The sequence below is a fragment of the Platalea leucorodia genome (genome assembly GCF_965183815.1).
Source record: "Platalea leucorodia genome assembly, chromosome: Z".
Taxonomy (NCBI): domain Eukaryota; kingdom Metazoa; phylum Chordata; class Aves; order Pelecaniformes; family Threskiornithidae; genus Platalea; species Platalea leucorodia.
This window is the reverse complement of record NC_138858.1, coordinates 45,440,977-45,455,847: the sequence shown is the minus strand read 5'-3', so window position 1 is coordinate 45,455,847 and position 14,871 is coordinate 45,440,977. Positions and strand designations below refer to the sequence as shown.

The 14,871-nt window shown below is 43.1% G+C and overlaps 1 protein-coding gene across 3 annotated transcripts; it reads left to right on the top strand.

Annotated features, from left to right (window-relative positions):
- Nucleotides 1-370: 370 nt before the first annotated feature.
- Nucleotides 371-9,446, top strand: ISCA1 (iron-sulfur cluster assembly 1). Of its 3 annotated transcripts, none has more exons than XR_014230717.1 (5): nt 371-537; nt 2,144-2,197; nt 3,942-4,047; nt 6,862-7,092; nt 8,240-9,446. XR_014230717.1 is itself a non-coding variant. In XM_082336768.1 (4 exons), the coding sequence occupies exons 1-4, from the start codon at nt 457-459 to the stop codon at nt 7,008-7,010; spliced, it is 390 nt and encodes a 129-aa protein (XP_082192894.1). In that variant the 5' UTR covers nt 371-456; the 3' UTR covers nt 7,011-7,300. The 3 variants fall into 3 exon arrangements, 1 of the variants encoding a protein (XP_082192894.1); XR_014230718.1 differs by having other exon boundaries at nt 6,862-7,219; XM_082336768.1 differs by lacking the exon at nt 8,240-9,446 and having other exon boundaries at nt 6,862-7,300.
- The last annotated feature ends 5,425 nt before the right edge of the window (nt 9,447-14,871 follow it).

Here is a 14,871-nt window from a genome sequence, read left to right as displayed (position 1 = left end):
GCCCGTTGAAGAGCCTCGGGCAGAGCGGCCTGTAAGCGCCGGCCGGTGCGGCCGCCAGTAACCGCTGTTCATGCCTCCCATCCCCGCTGCAGCTCCTGTTCCCTGCCTGTACTCCCCGCAGGCGGGGGCTCCGTACCCACCGGCAGCCGGCGGGGCGGGCCTCCTGCTGCGGCTGCCCGGGCCAAGCCCGCTGCTTATCTCTGCCAACAGCCCTCCGCCCGCCGCGCCCCGCCCGCCCGGGGCCGGGGCCCGCCGCAGGCCGCAGGCCGCAGGCGCCCGACCCGCTCCGCCCGGCCGCGCCGGGCAGCGGGGAAGGGGGCGGAGCCGCGCTGCCTGCCGATCACAGCCCGCTGCCCAATAGGGCCGGGCGCCGGAAGCGCGCCGTGCGCCGTGGCGTCAGGGCGTGACGTCGGCGGTGCCCATGGCAGAGGGCAGCGGTCGGGGCGGAGGGGGGCGATGGCCTCGTCGGTGGTGAGGGCCACGGTGCGCGCCGTCAGCAAGCGGAAGATCCAGGCTACGCGCGCCGCCCTCACCCTGGTCAGTGACCGCGCCGCCGCGGGCGGGGGGCGCTCGGCCCGACGGCCCCGGGCCCCCGGCCGCTGCCCCCGCCTCCTCCCGGCTGCGAGAACTGCGCCACGGCCCGGGCCGGGCGGCCGGGCCTCCCCCCCCGCCCCGCGGCAGGTGGCGCTGGGCCGCCGGTGACAGCGGGGCGGGAGGAGGACGGGCCGCCCGGCCTGTCTGCGGCGGCGGCGGCGCTGCCCGCCCGACCTGGCAGCAGCGGGCAGCGGGCGAGGCGCCGCCGCGTCGGGCCGTGCCGGGGGAGGCGGCGGCGGCGGCGGGGGTGGGTCTCGCCCGGGGCGGTGTCGCGGCCGAGGGCCGGCGCCGTTAACGCTTGGGGGTTGCCGGCTGCGCGCTGCGGCGGGGCCGTGCTCGGTCGGAAGGGGCTGCGGGGAGGGTGAAGGGGTCTCGTCCCCCTCCTGAGTGTCCTCGCCGGTCCCGCCGGGGGGGAGGCCCCGCGCCCCCCGGCTCCGTCCGCAGGCAGCGGGAGAAGGGGCAACATCAGTGCGGTCCCTTCGTGCAGGGGGGGCTTTTTGCACAGCCACCCGAAGAAGTGTATTTATTTAGGAGGGAGGAAGAAAAAAAGAAAAAAGGAAGTGCGTTATGTGCAGAAGCTGACGAGGAGGCTGTTTCCAAGGAGGCTTTGTACCTTTTTGTTAATGGAGGCAGCGCGTTTGCTACTCACGGCAGCACTGGGGAGGCTGTACTGTTGAGAGGGATTACTGCAGAGGAAAGTACAGTCAGCTCCCTGCAGGAACAGGGGCAGATTAAGTGCGTACAGTTCAGAGCAGGTGATTCCTGTTCAGTAGTGATTCTGTAACAAATGACAATTAATAGCGGGAATTAGAAAAAAGTTTTCTATTGTAAGTCTAACCTGTATTTTGCTTTGTGTGTTTAAGTCTGCTCATGGTAAGAACTTCATGTAAGAACTAATGCTTTTCCTTTTCTCAGTGTCTTAGAAATTTGTAAACATGTAATGGAAATATTTATGTTTGTTCTTGCATTTCTGCAATAGCTAGATCTGCAAGAACAGTGAATTTATCTGCTGTAAAGTCACAGTTCCCCTCTAGGTTAGTGGGAAGAGAGAAATAGGCCATAAACGCGTCTGTGCCTAATTGATTTTTGTCTGTAATGTGTATGTGACAAAAGTTTTACATGAGCAGAACTACTTAATTGGATTGCAGTAGTGATTGGGGGGGGAACAAACACCCTAATATTAAGGACTGAAGTTCTTGAGCTATCTGTTTGCTGGCAGCGTGGGTGAGGAGGGAAGCGAAGAGGTGTTGCGCTCTGCATGGATTAGATAGAACGATCATCTGTTTTACAGCAGAGGGCCTATGTTCAGATCAGGCATCAGTTTCAAGCAGAACACAGGCTAGTCAGTACTGACAGGTGGCTGATGCTGAAGGTGGACTTCACAGATAGGACACAAATGTAAACTAAGAAAATTTGAGTGCACAGAGTCGGAATAGAAATTATTTTGTAGTACAGCTAACTATGTTGCACACTTTAATATGTGCAAGCATTCACTGCAAATAAACAAAAAAAAAAATTTCAGACTGATGTATATGTTTTTGTTTTTCAGACCCCATCAGCTGTTCAGAAGATAAAACAACTTCTTAAAGATAAACCTGAGCATGTAAGTATAAACAGGGCCAGCCTGTAGATTGTGCTAAGGTTTTAGCACAGCTCACGATTGCAAAGCATTTCTGGTTAACTTGGAAGTTTGAAATAAACACTGGGGTGTTTATTGGAGATGTTGGCAGCTTTTTTTTGGAGGGGAATGCGTAAGCTTGTTTATGTATCAAGCTTTGTTTCGTTATAGAATGAAATGCAGGAAATATGACTGTAATGACATTTCACTGTACAGTTACTTTTGAGATGGATAAAGTTGAAAAATTTCTAAGCTTCAGAATATTTTTAGCTATATTTTAATTCAGTCTTTTAGTATGGCATAGTAGTGACTTCTGGTAGGGAAAGACATCTTCAGCTGTTGATATTAAGACATTATTAATAAAGTTCTTGTAGGAATTCTCTTTTTGAAGTATATAATAATAAAGTTAGATTCATATCCATTTGAAAATGTCTGATTCTTAGGAAACTTGCCAGACAGTGTATTTTTTTTAAGTAATCAGCATTTCTCCAAATGACTGATTGAGCTTGTCATCTTTTCTTCATGGGGGAAAAATACCCAGAGTCGTGCTTTCGAACCATTATAAAAACAAGCATTAGATTTTCTTCTTTACAGTGAGCATTTCAAGAAGAATATTTCTCTTCTAACTTTCATACAAGGCCCATTGTTTCTTTTGCTTCCTGCACATCTGTTACTAACTAGACTCTTTGTTCTAGTGTTTTAAACCATCCTAAGGAAGCCCTAAGCCTACAGCTTAGCTGGTCAGTCATCCTCTTGCTATAAATGGTGTTTGCGTTTTCCAGCCCATTATTTGTAGCAGTTCCTGTAGAGAAAGGTATTTAGTCTGAAAAGGTCAAATGTGGTTTGTCTGAGATCCCACTTGATGAGAAGTGATATGTTTTGATACATTTTCATCATAACATTGATTATAGAGATGGACAATATAATTTTCCTCTTCAGTTATGAAGCAGTGGTGTGTGGAAAGTGGTATTCAGATACTTTTGAAAGATGGTTGTGCACAAAGAGTTTTCTGTTTCTTTAAAACCTTTTCTCAGTTTTTTACTTACACAGATGCTCTCTTTCCCAGACTTGTTGGATACTGTGGATGTTACAAACACGTTGACTAGGTTGACTTTTAAGGTTGATTAGAACAGTAAGCAAATAAACATATTTGATTTAAGGAGGGGATTGTTTTTTAAGTAAGATTGGCAATGGAGATAATGAAGAAGTCAAAGTACATTTTTCAAAACTTTGGTTTGAAGTAAGTTTTCTGATGGTGTCATTACAAGAGTTCTGTGAAAATCTAGTCACTGCCCTTGCCTTGGCCTCACAGCTTCGTAATTGCATTACTGTCAATAATCTTAACATAGCACCTGAACTAGCATCTGATTAAACTTTAATTTGAAGTAAAAAAAAAAATCTGTCTTTGAAATTTGACTGTCTTTATGAGACCAAGCACCTAGAGGAGTGCCAACAGTTTATTAGCTCAAAACTTTAACATACTTTAGGTCTTGATCCACAGTAGCAAACATCTGATGTTTGCTTTTACCTTGGCAGTCAATTTTGTAAAAGGAAAAAAATGTTACCTCTTAATCCATTAAGCTAATTCACTTCTGGTTTGAGGCAGTGGAGAATAATAAATGTCAGCATTTTGTTGTTCTTTGTACTTTTTATCTTGGTATTCCAGAATAAGTTTTAAAAATGTCATAAATGTGGGTTGGTTTTTTGGTTTTGTTGTTTTTTTTTTTAGGTAGGCGTGAAAGTAGGTGTTCGTACAAGAGGATGCAATGGACTTTCATACACGTTAGAATATACAAAATCGAAAGGAGACTCTGATGAAGAAGTAGTTCAAGACGGTGAGTTTCTCATGCAGCAGAGCAAGCGTCTGTGGTGGTGGGGAAACTTACTACAGGTTTGCCAAGGTACAGGTTAGAACTTACTTGAAGTAACGAGTTATAGGAAGAGGTCCTACTGTTCTGTTATGGGAATTGTTGTCACCTTAGTTTCTGTTTTGAATTAACCAGCTAATTAAAATCTGCAGCTTTGCAGTCTCTGCGTAAGAGACTACTCCGCCAGAATAGTCTAGTCCATCATTCATGTCTTTGGAGGTGGCTAATAGCAGATATTTAGAGAAGAATATAGAAGCATGCATGTATAAAGGAATACTTTAACAGCATACCTAAACCAAGTCTTGGCCAAGTAAAGCTTTTATTTGTAAGGGATTTTCCCAATTATCTTCTCTAACTAGTCTTATTCTTCATTGATTTGTAGTTTGTTTTTAACCTCTTTATGCTTTTGACCTTTACATTGCTTTGTAACAACCATTTCTATGATTTTAATTTAAGAGTATTTTAAAAATTGTTTTCGTATGCTAGTATTTAAGCTTTCTGCCTGATAATTTCATTGAGCATCCCATGATAGGTCTATTGCTAAAGTTCCTGTCGTGGTTTAACCCCAGCCAGCAAGTAAGCCCCACAGAGCCGCTCACTCACTCCCCCACCATGTGATGGGGGGGAGAATCAGAACGGTAAAAGTGAGAAAACTCGTGGGCTGAGATAAAGACAGTTTAATAGGGAAAGCAAAAGCCACATGCACAAGCAAAGCAAGGAATTGATTCACTACTTCCTGTGGGCAGGCAGGTGTCAGCCATCCCCAGGACAGCAGGGCTCCATCAGGTGTAACGGTTACTTGGGAAGACAAACGCCATCACTCCGACTGTCCTCCCCTTCCTTCTTCTTCCCCCAGCTTTATATGCTGAGCATGATGTCATATGGTATGGAACAGCCCTTTGGTCAGTTGGGGTCAGCTGTCCCAGCTGTGCCCCCTCCCAGCTTCTTGTGCTCCCCCAGCCTGCTCGCTGGTGGAGTGGTGTGAGAAGCAGAAAAGGCCTTGACTCTGTGTAAGCACTGCTCAGCAATAACTAAAACATCCCTGAATTATCAACACTTTTTTCAGCACAAATCCAGAACATTGCCCCATACCAGATACTGTGAAGAAATGTAACTCTATCCCAGCCAAAACCAGCACAGTTCTATACATTCTTCCAGTTGTTACAAAAATTTCTATTAGTGTTTTTTCTGTCAAATATGGATTTTTACAGAAACATATTAGTGTTTGTTTTGGTTTGTGTTGTTTTTCTAAAAGTTCCTAAAATTCCTTTTGTCAGGGTGGTTTTGGGTTTTTTTTAGGCATTACTGAACTCAGTTATATTATCTTCAGGAATATTACTTTTAATTTGGTGGCAAAATAAGAGATTGGAATATAAGTGGGGTATCACAATTATTTTCTCACAGAAGCTATGCTGCTAGGCAGAGCCCGTCTTCCAGCTGTCTTCAAAATACCTGTGACCAACTCAGAAATTTTATTCTCTGAAACAGAGAATTAGTTGGAACTTCAGCAAATGATTAAATTGAACCAGAGTATGTGAGATAGGGACTGCCACCTAATTCTGCAGGTGCCTCTTGATTTCAAATTCAGCTGGCTTCTGGAGTTAACTCTTCTGCTCTAACTGCAGGGCTGAAAACACATTTTTCAGAAGGCATTTCCTGGTTTGGATCTTAAGGAAGGTAAAAGCAGTTTCCCTCAGTCAGGTCAGAGACCTTAAGTTGCAAAGCCAGACTGAGTTTCAGGTGTGCCTGTGTGCTTTCTGTTTTGGCTTGGTTGCTTCTAGACAGATTTCCAGTGGATTTCCAGTGGAGGCTCTGGCTTTTAATATAGCTCTGTGCTCAGTGAGCTGGTGGCTTTGGATCCCAGCTGACTACTTTGAGGATCCGGTCCATAAACTCTTTCATTAGGTTTAGCCTTCACTGTCAGTTACTGTCCAAATTGACCCCAAGACTGTGTAGATTCAACTCAGTTGCCTACAGACTTGAATTGTGTTAGTAATGTTTTGTCTTAATGTCGGCTATGATGAAACAACTTTCCAGCAGTCTCTCATATAACTTCATGAGTTCTTGTTGCTGTTTACTGATACTATTTTACATTTTTATTTTCAGTATTTCCTAGTCTGTGGACAGCTAAAGCAGTCCACTCACACCTTTATGTCAGATTTGCAGCTTTAAAGTTCAGTAACTTTCCAGAGGGGTGGATATTTTGTATACTTTAGAAAAGAGAGCTCTTTCTCTTTCCTAAGATGAACTACTAATTCTTAATCCTTAAAGGTTGCGATATCTTTGAAAGTTCACGCATTTGCCTTATTATATAGGATTCAGTATTGCTAATAGTTAATGTAGACCTAATGGTTTTGGCAGAATAAAAATAATCATTTTGAGAGAGGAACATTTGGTTTTTCACGGGTTTTGGGTATCTTGTTGGATGCACAGACTTTAACAATGGGAGGAAATGGGTTACTGACTGTAATGCTTGGGAGTTAAGTATTGAAGCTGAGATCTGTTCCCAAGCTTGTTTCCCTGGGTGTTGTGTTTTTAAAGCCCGCCCCCAAAAAGACATCCATCCATGTGTAGACACAAATAACAGTGCTAGACTGTTGCTGAGAGTTTTACAGGTAGAGTAAAAACAGTGATGAAAGTGCCCCAAGTTAGGCCAGGGAAACCAAGTTATACTGGTAGTCTTCATATATAGCTTCCATATTTTATCACTGGTTGAAAGAGAATTCTAAAGTGAATGATGATTTTGCTGTATGTAATTTTTTTTTTCCCTTTGTCTTCAAGGGGTTAGAGTGTTTATTGAGAAGAAGGCACAGCTGACGCTTCTAGGAACTGAAATGGACTATGTAGAAGACAAACTGTCCAGTGAATTTGTCTTCAATAATCCAAACATCAAAGGAACATGTGGCTGTGGAGAAAGCTTTAACATCTGAAATCTCAGGACTACTTCTTTGACTTTGAACACCCCAAAACACTTACTATTACAGCTTTTGGAAGCAAATCCATTTTCTTCAGGTTTGTAGGCTGCGAAAAGTGTGGATACCATTAAGAAAAATAAATCATTTTGAAAATGTAAACTGTGTGTTAAATTCCACCACTGATGTAGTTATGCTGTAATTTGTGATGAGTTGGGATCCAAAAGGTAAGAACAGTAAGTGCTGTAGTAACATCTCTGTAATTTCACATGCCAAGGAAATAAAATCTCACTGTTCTTTTCCTTTGCCATTTTCTTTGTCCACTCTACTCGCACGTCCCCATCCAAAACCCAATTGAAAGAATATAGTGCCTATGTGCTCTGCTTTGATTGGGGGGGGGGGGGGGGGGGGGACGACAGACACCAAACCAACCAGCCATATATGTGTTTGTTTATAAAGATCTATATACACAGGCACACAGCCCTCAGCTTCCGAGTTCACTACGATAAAGCAGATGCTTGCTTTGCTTTTGTAGTTTTCTGATGCTTTCATCTTTTTGTGTGGGGGTTTTCTGGTGGTTTATTTTCCTGTAAATCTGGGGAAGTGCAAAAAGAAGTTCATGTATTAATATAATGGTAGGCTACCATAGCACTGCTTGTAGAAATCCTTCAAAATGGGCTAATCCGATTTTAATTCTGTTCTGCTCCTTGTTGACTGCAGTCTCTGCTGTATTTAGAAAGTCATTTTCAGAAACATGAAATACATTCAGGCACTGGAGTACTAAAGCAGGATACACACAGCCCTTGTTTCTCACATTTCTGTCGTTTATCTTTCTTGACTTAAATTGCAAAGTTGGTAAAACTGCCTCTGGATTCTGATTCCCCATGTTCACAAAATGTGCTGTCTGTGCACTAAAAGCTATGACCACTTCTTTTGAGAGAGAAATCTTACGCTTTTCATTAGTCCTTTTTTGTAGTCATGTCCGCTACTAATTTTATTACAGCTTGAATTGGCCGTAATAAAGGCACTAGAGGCTTTCATCAAAACTTAAGGTAACTTCTATTTAACTCCTGTCTTGAGGTTAACTTGGTAACAGGAGAAAAAGTATTTATAATTTAAAAACCCCTGGTATTCCGTAATTGTTTTAAATGGCTCTAGACAGTAATTAAAGTGTTTATAGGAGGCCATTTTTTCTTTGGAATTTAAACTTACTTTCTCCTAATCAGAATTCTGTTTTTGTAAACTAGTGTTTTTCAAGCTTACAAAGTCTTCAGCACTTCTTCCCTGGTGCTCAGGCAGAAGTGTAATTGTCGCTCCAGGCCTTCCCAAAAGCTGGTATGAGAGAAGAACTGTTCCATCCTTTTATCTCCGTGTTTCCCCGATTGTCCAAAGATGACGTTGCGCAGCTAAGCTGCTCGCTTGTGCAGAAGAGAAGGTAACGTGTCTGCCTGGGCAACTGATGGGAACAGCCGGTGAAAAGGGTGCAAATAAAAAGCAGGGGACAGCAGGGACTGGGGTCTCGCCGTCAAGGAGAAGGAGGTGGGAGTGAACCGAGAGCATTAAGGCTGCGTGTTGAGAACCCAGAGAACAGTTGTACCCACGTGCCCGTCAACGGCTTTGCAATAGTAATGTGCTGAAGACATAGCGCTGCAGCGATGTTTTTATTCTTCCCTCGGCACCTCTCTCCAAGCCATTTGGGGAAAGGTGTAGAGGGAGGAAAAAAACTGAAAAAATAATTCTTGATCTGCTTTATGTGGTGCACAGGAACAGGTGGTCAGAATTTCCACACTTATAGTTCAATATTAAATACTTGAATTTTGGTTGTATACTATATCCTCTTTTGCTGTAAAAACACCATTTCCTTCAACAGTCAACTGTTGTACACAGTTACTTTACTTTATATAGTAGTTCAGGAATTACTGGTAATACACTGGCTAGGTGCATTTATAGTGCTGTAAGTCAGTCTTGCCAAACAAAAAAAGTGCAGTTAATGTGATACAGCTGCATTAATATGTCTAAAACTCCAAGCTAAGGGTGTTCCCTCCGATTGCGTTTCCCTGCTTCTTGCTAGAGGATAAGACTTTGAATGTGGTAGCACTGGTGGTTGCCAAGAGTGCTAGTACTTACTCATTTAACTTGTTTTGGTGTGTTTTGGGGTGGGGGGATTGGTTTGGGGTTTGTTTTTTTTTTTTTTAGACCTGTGGCATGTATAGCAATACTTTTCATGTATTTTGTGTATATGTCTTGAATGGAAGTTTGCACTTTCATACACCCATGAAATAATCTTCTAAACTGTCACTTTACTAAGACACCTAACGCACAATGTGTTAAACCTCTGTTAAAGTGCTATTTGCAGTTATGTAGGAACATGGCTTTGTTGATCGGTCCATTACAATTTTGTGCAATACTGTATGTAGAGTTCTCAGTCATAATAATAAATACTGCCTGTTGGTAAACATGAAATATTCCTATCTTGAATGATTCTGTTCACACTAATAAACAAGCACTGAGGAGGGGGCAAGAAGAGGTTTGTGTGTTGGGATTGCAATGTAGACACATTACTGTTAATGTTTCTCGGAAATACGAAATGTTTCCAAAGAGTAAGAGCATTGGAATAACATAGAAACATATGGCAAAAGAAATGAATTAACAACGTACAGACAGGTATTTACACGTACCGGAAGGGTGGGCTGCTAATGCGTAGACTTCTGTTAAACCTCACAACACACCGTTCTCAGGGTAAAAATTCTAACAGGCGAAATGCTCATTTTGAAGGCTTCTACATGCCAGTAAGTCATTGCGATATGCTTTAATGCAGGATGATGATTTGAATCAAAGTAACTGTTGACATAAAGGTGTTTAATTGGCTAGGCAATTTGAGGGTGAGAGACAACGGGCGGTCCTGGCCATTCCAGTTCAGTGCTGTGTAACAGCACTGATGCACCAGAGCGTGCCATGTTTATGACACATCTGGGGTTTTCTCTTAGATGTAGTCTTACCACCGCTAAAGCTAAGTTTCCTTTTCCTGTTACGTTTAGATTCTGAATGATGGGGAGTGAAGTAATAAATTTTGGAAAAACGCTAGAGATTGTTGGTACAGTTGCATATTCATGATGCTGGAGAGAGAGAACCAAATCCTTCATGCAGTCAGGAGCCTGGAATCGCAAGAGTTACCTTTCTGTTCGAGTTCTTACAGAACTTGTGAAAAAATGTTTGCACCAGCAAGTCAGCAATATTCCTGATCCACCTCTTTTTACAGCTCTCTTTGAATGGCTCAGGAAGAACAATTTATTTTAGGAAAATGTTGAACAGTTCAATATGCAAGTCATCCTGACAATAGGTGATGGGACAAAATGAATTTGAACTCCAAAATAAAAAATAAGATGCAGATAATGGGACTGTGAAATTTAATGTCAAGGAAACATACTTTTTTTTTAATGAGTTAAATCCTATCTGCCGTAGGTTGCTTCTATTGTTTGTTTTTTTAATTGTAATTATTATTCTCCCCATTTATTTAAATCGGCACCTTCACTAGTGGAAAAAATCTCCAACTATACAACTATTTGCTTATACTGGCTGCCTGGCCATTTTTTGTGATGCTAAAATTTTGCAGTCTCTTCTGACCGGAGAATTCGGTAGTTGTCTAATGTGGCCGAGTGTGCACCTCTGTGTTTGTCCCAAAAGACCTCAAAAGAGTACTTGGAAAAATTACTCATTGTCATGACCAGTACAGCTTTTTGTCTATGAGGTGATCTGCCAGACAGCGAGCAGTTTGGCCTGCTTTGTTCTTTATTGCCACTTTCCACATAGAGGAGATACGCTGCTTGAACACGGTGAGCAAAAATGCAAGCGCTTGGCACAATTCCACCTGCGTTTGGGTTTGAGGAGCATTTCAACAGCAGCTTTCGCTGGGCAGCAGGTCCCTACCGCCGCCGGGCGGCAGTGGGTTTCCCGTCCGCGCCTCTCAAAAGGCAGCCGGCCCCTTGCCCCGTACCCCTGTCCTGGCTTCCCCACCGCTTTTCCTGAACTCCCGAGTGCTTGGGCTTACGCTGGTGAAAACCATTGTCCAGCTCTGCTCCTTGTCCTTCTTGTACTCTCTTCTCTGCTTTTTACCTGCTCCCGAAGGATGGCAGGTGACTGCAGAAATGCAAAATGCCGAATCCCTTCAGAGCTCCCGGTGCAAAGGGAAGCAGAGGAGCGGAGCGGAGCTTTCTGACCAGCTTTGGCTATTGAAGCATGGTTTGCTTCACCATTCACCCCCTTGCTAGGGGTGTGCTAATGTACCTCGTTAATGTTGTGTCCAGCTCCAAATTATTGCAGATTTGTTTCTGATGGTTGGCTTTAATCTCTAGGGCAACAGAAGTACCTTGCTGGGATGGTACAGTCCAGCGGGACAAAGAACCTCACGAAACAGTATCATCTCCATTCAGAAATACTCTCATCCCCTACACCTTACTTATCTGGTTTTTTTACTGGTTGCGTAATAATTTTATTACATATGATTTTAATGAAAAATTCCTTCTGTAGCTTAGCGAAGCTAAGTCCAGACAGCAGGAAGAAGTTCCCCTTTCTATCTGACGAAATGAGAGGGCCTCCAAAAATTTGAAATAACCTGAGTAGCAAAATCCGATTCATACAGAGGATTTGCAGCCAGCCACTTCCTTTTTCAACCATGTGTTTTAATCTTTAATTTGTTCATGATGAGTCATTCACATAGATCTTTCATTCCTAATCACAGTAGTCCTGATTAAATACTAGTTGTATGGAGCGTGGCAAAACTATGTTTAAACTAGATTTCTTTCCTGTTAATTATATTATTTCCTTCCTTGTGCTTGTTTCACGTAAGAAGCTTAAATGCAAGCAAGTATTCAAATAAGGAGAAAAGGCAAGGTGCTAATGAACGTAATGTTGTGGGATCTTACAAAGCACATAGGTGGTGGAACAGGAACCAGTCTCTCCTGTCAACCTCCGTTTTCACAAGAGATTTGCAGAGTGCGGTCCTCCCATTTGCAAATAAGAGATAGCTGAAATGCCTAGTCAATGTTTATTTCTAGTGAATATCTAAAGAGTACTCCCCCAAAATCAATAAATAGAAAATCCAGTGCTTGGGTATAAAAAATGAAAATGTAGAACTGCTGTTTGGAAACTTTGTTGAGAAGAAAAATCACGTTGCTTCTCCTTGAGATACATCTTCTGCATTTTTGCCTTTACTATTTGCGTTGTGAACTGAGATTCAACCAAAGAAACACTGGCAAATCTTGCTGAAGTGGTTTTAGCAAGTTCCTGTATATTTGTCCCCTCTGTTTGAGGCTGCCGCTCTTATGGCAGATTTGTGAACCAAGTGCCTGAGCCTCAGCTGTTGAGGGTGAGTTTACGTTAATGTGTTGCACTGCGCACTTAGTTGCTCCAAGAAAGGAACCTGTTTACTCTTGCTGAAATGTGGGAAAACCCTAGGAAAGTGATAAATAGTTACACAGTGAGCGTAGTTTACTTAAACTACCCTGTCGAGAAGAACTAGGGATCGTCTGGGAGGAAGATGTCTTAGGGAGTCTGAATTACCTGATGAGTCTTAGGGAGATGTCTTAGGGAGCCTGAATTACCTGCTGCAAGGATATTGTAAGTTGCTTTCCACAATATCCTTTTCACAAAGAACCTCTGTTTTCTACAAATAATTTAGAACATTAAAATGCTCTTTCAACCCTTAAACCCAAAGCTTGTTAAATGTGTAACATGGATCTTTGCCATTCCCGTTTGATGGACATGGCCCACTGTGGAACTGTGAAGCAGTATGAAAAGACTCAGAAAAATGGTTTTGAACTCCAGGTTTGGATGCTTTCAAAGAAAACTATTCATTTTAGATCTGTGCATTTGCCATCTTACTGAAACTTGTGCTGCCAGGGCTGTACTTAAACTGGTTAAAGCAGCCCTGCATTATAATTGGGCCCACATGTTGCAATAAAGAAGCTTTTGCATGCGCGCAGTTCTAAAAATGGAAGCCTTGGTTTATTACGAATTGGAAAAATATTTCCTGGAAAACAGCACTCTGGTGGGAACCCGCCAGCACTGAGTTTTGCACGAGGCATGCTTTGGTGCACTGCGAAGGCTGTGGCTTTGTTTCTGCTCTGCTTGATACCTCTGGCCCTGCCTGCTCGAGAAGCTTCCCTCGTAGTCACCCACTGTTTAAAGCAAGTCCACCACAGACCATGGTACTTTTAATTCAAGAAAGTGGCCTTTCAGGTAGGAGGTGAGAGGTGAATGAAAATAGGCAGAAAACCAGGAATTTTTCACCCAAGGTAAAATATTTAGTAAAATATTTAGTAAAATATTTAGCCAAATATTTAGCCAAATAAATATGAAATTTCTGTTGAAATCATGAAGTATTGTATCTGTCCTCATGCCAACCTGAGCTGCCATTTACTGACCCTCGTTTTCGTGGCCCAGAGGCCCCAAGAGCTACCCCGTGACTGACACCAGCCTTCCCCCCCAGCTATACCCGCTAAACCAGAGCCAGGGACTGCAGCCCCACAGTGTGGGGCCTCCCCTCCCTTTTGGGTGCGAGGAAAGGACCAAGCCTCCCCCTTCCCTCCTGCTGGGGAGCCAAACAAAGAACATCAGGTGTGGGGCAGCCGAGGCTGGGTCCCCAAGGGGGTCTCCTCTGCTCCCCTCTGCCTTCCTGGGGTGCAGAAGATGAATTCGGGGGAGACTGTAGCAACAGCGGGAAGGCCGCTAGGGAAACCCAGAAAGCGAGCTCAGAAGGCACCGGTGTGCCTTGGCAAAATGTAAGCAAAGGAGAGAAAAATGCTGGTCTAGCAGGATGCATCAGCAGCAAGCAAGCAGGGGATTTGTCTACGGCAGGAAAAGGGAAACCAGGGGAAAACAGAATGGCACTAAGTAAGGAGAATTTAGTTATTTTAGGATGGGCTTGCTGTTGATATCTCTTGGCCTGGGAATCATCTCACAAGGAAAGTGAGAAATCCTGCCATCTTTGAGAAGGTTTTAAACTCCGGTGGGCAGAGTACTGCGATGCATAATACAGAAGCACCATGGTTAGCTCACCAGATGCTGGGGAACTGACCGGGACTGACTCCCTCTTGAGCATTTGTATTTTTCCTGTTCATCTTTTCTCCTTTTAATCCTGTTTCTCTATCATTTTCATGTCTTTTAATTACTAATTAAAATTCTTTTATTTTTTTCAGCACAGTGAAGGCACAATGGATCAAAATAGGAAAGATATACTGCCAGAAGATATGGAGCAGAACAGTCATTCTCTTTTGGTTTTAAAGTGAGTATTGTAACAGTGTAAAAGCAGTTTATAGGTTTTCTGAGTCATCTGCTTTCTTTTATCCTCATTTTTTTATGGACCAATTGGCTAGGTAGCTCTACAGTATTAAATTTTTATTTGTTCAATATCCTCTTTGGTGTGGATAGTGGAACCGTCAGAGTGCAAAGATATTCTAGGCTGAGAGTCACAAATACATTTGTACTGAATTGTTGTACTGGAAAAAGAATTGATACCAGAATTTATAGCAGTTTAACATTTCAAGTTCAGTATTTATGAGCACAGAATTTCAGTTGCTATCATTTGCCCCTATTCTGAAAAAAATAAGTATTCATCTTCATGGCATAAATCTAAAGATGATTTGTTTCTCACTGGTGTTGTATGTATCAACACACTTGGTCAGAAGATCAGTAAGAGGCAGGCATCTGATTCTGTTCTGTCCTTTGGATGGTGTGGCCTGAAATAGTCATTTATCTTAATCAAAACAGCTCACCTGCTTTCCTTCACAAACTTTGAGCACTCTTTGAATAAACCAAAGAGCCACTAGTTTCTAGTCTAAGCAATGCTGCTTACACCTATATAGAAATGGTCAGTTTCTCA

Coding starts and splice junctions, on each gene's coding strand:
- ISCA1 (XM_082336768.1), top strand. CDS start 457: ATGGCCTCGTCGGTGGTGAGGGCCACGGTGCGCGCCGTCAGCAAGCGG. Junction 538..2,143: donor CGCGCGCCGCCCTCACCCTG/GTCAGTGACCGC, acceptor TTTGTTTTTCAG/ACCCCATCAGCTGTTCAGAA. Junction 4,048..6,861: donor TGAAGAAGTAGTTCAAGACG/GTGAGTTTCTCA, acceptor TTTGTCTTCAAG/GGGTTAGAGTGTTTATTGAG.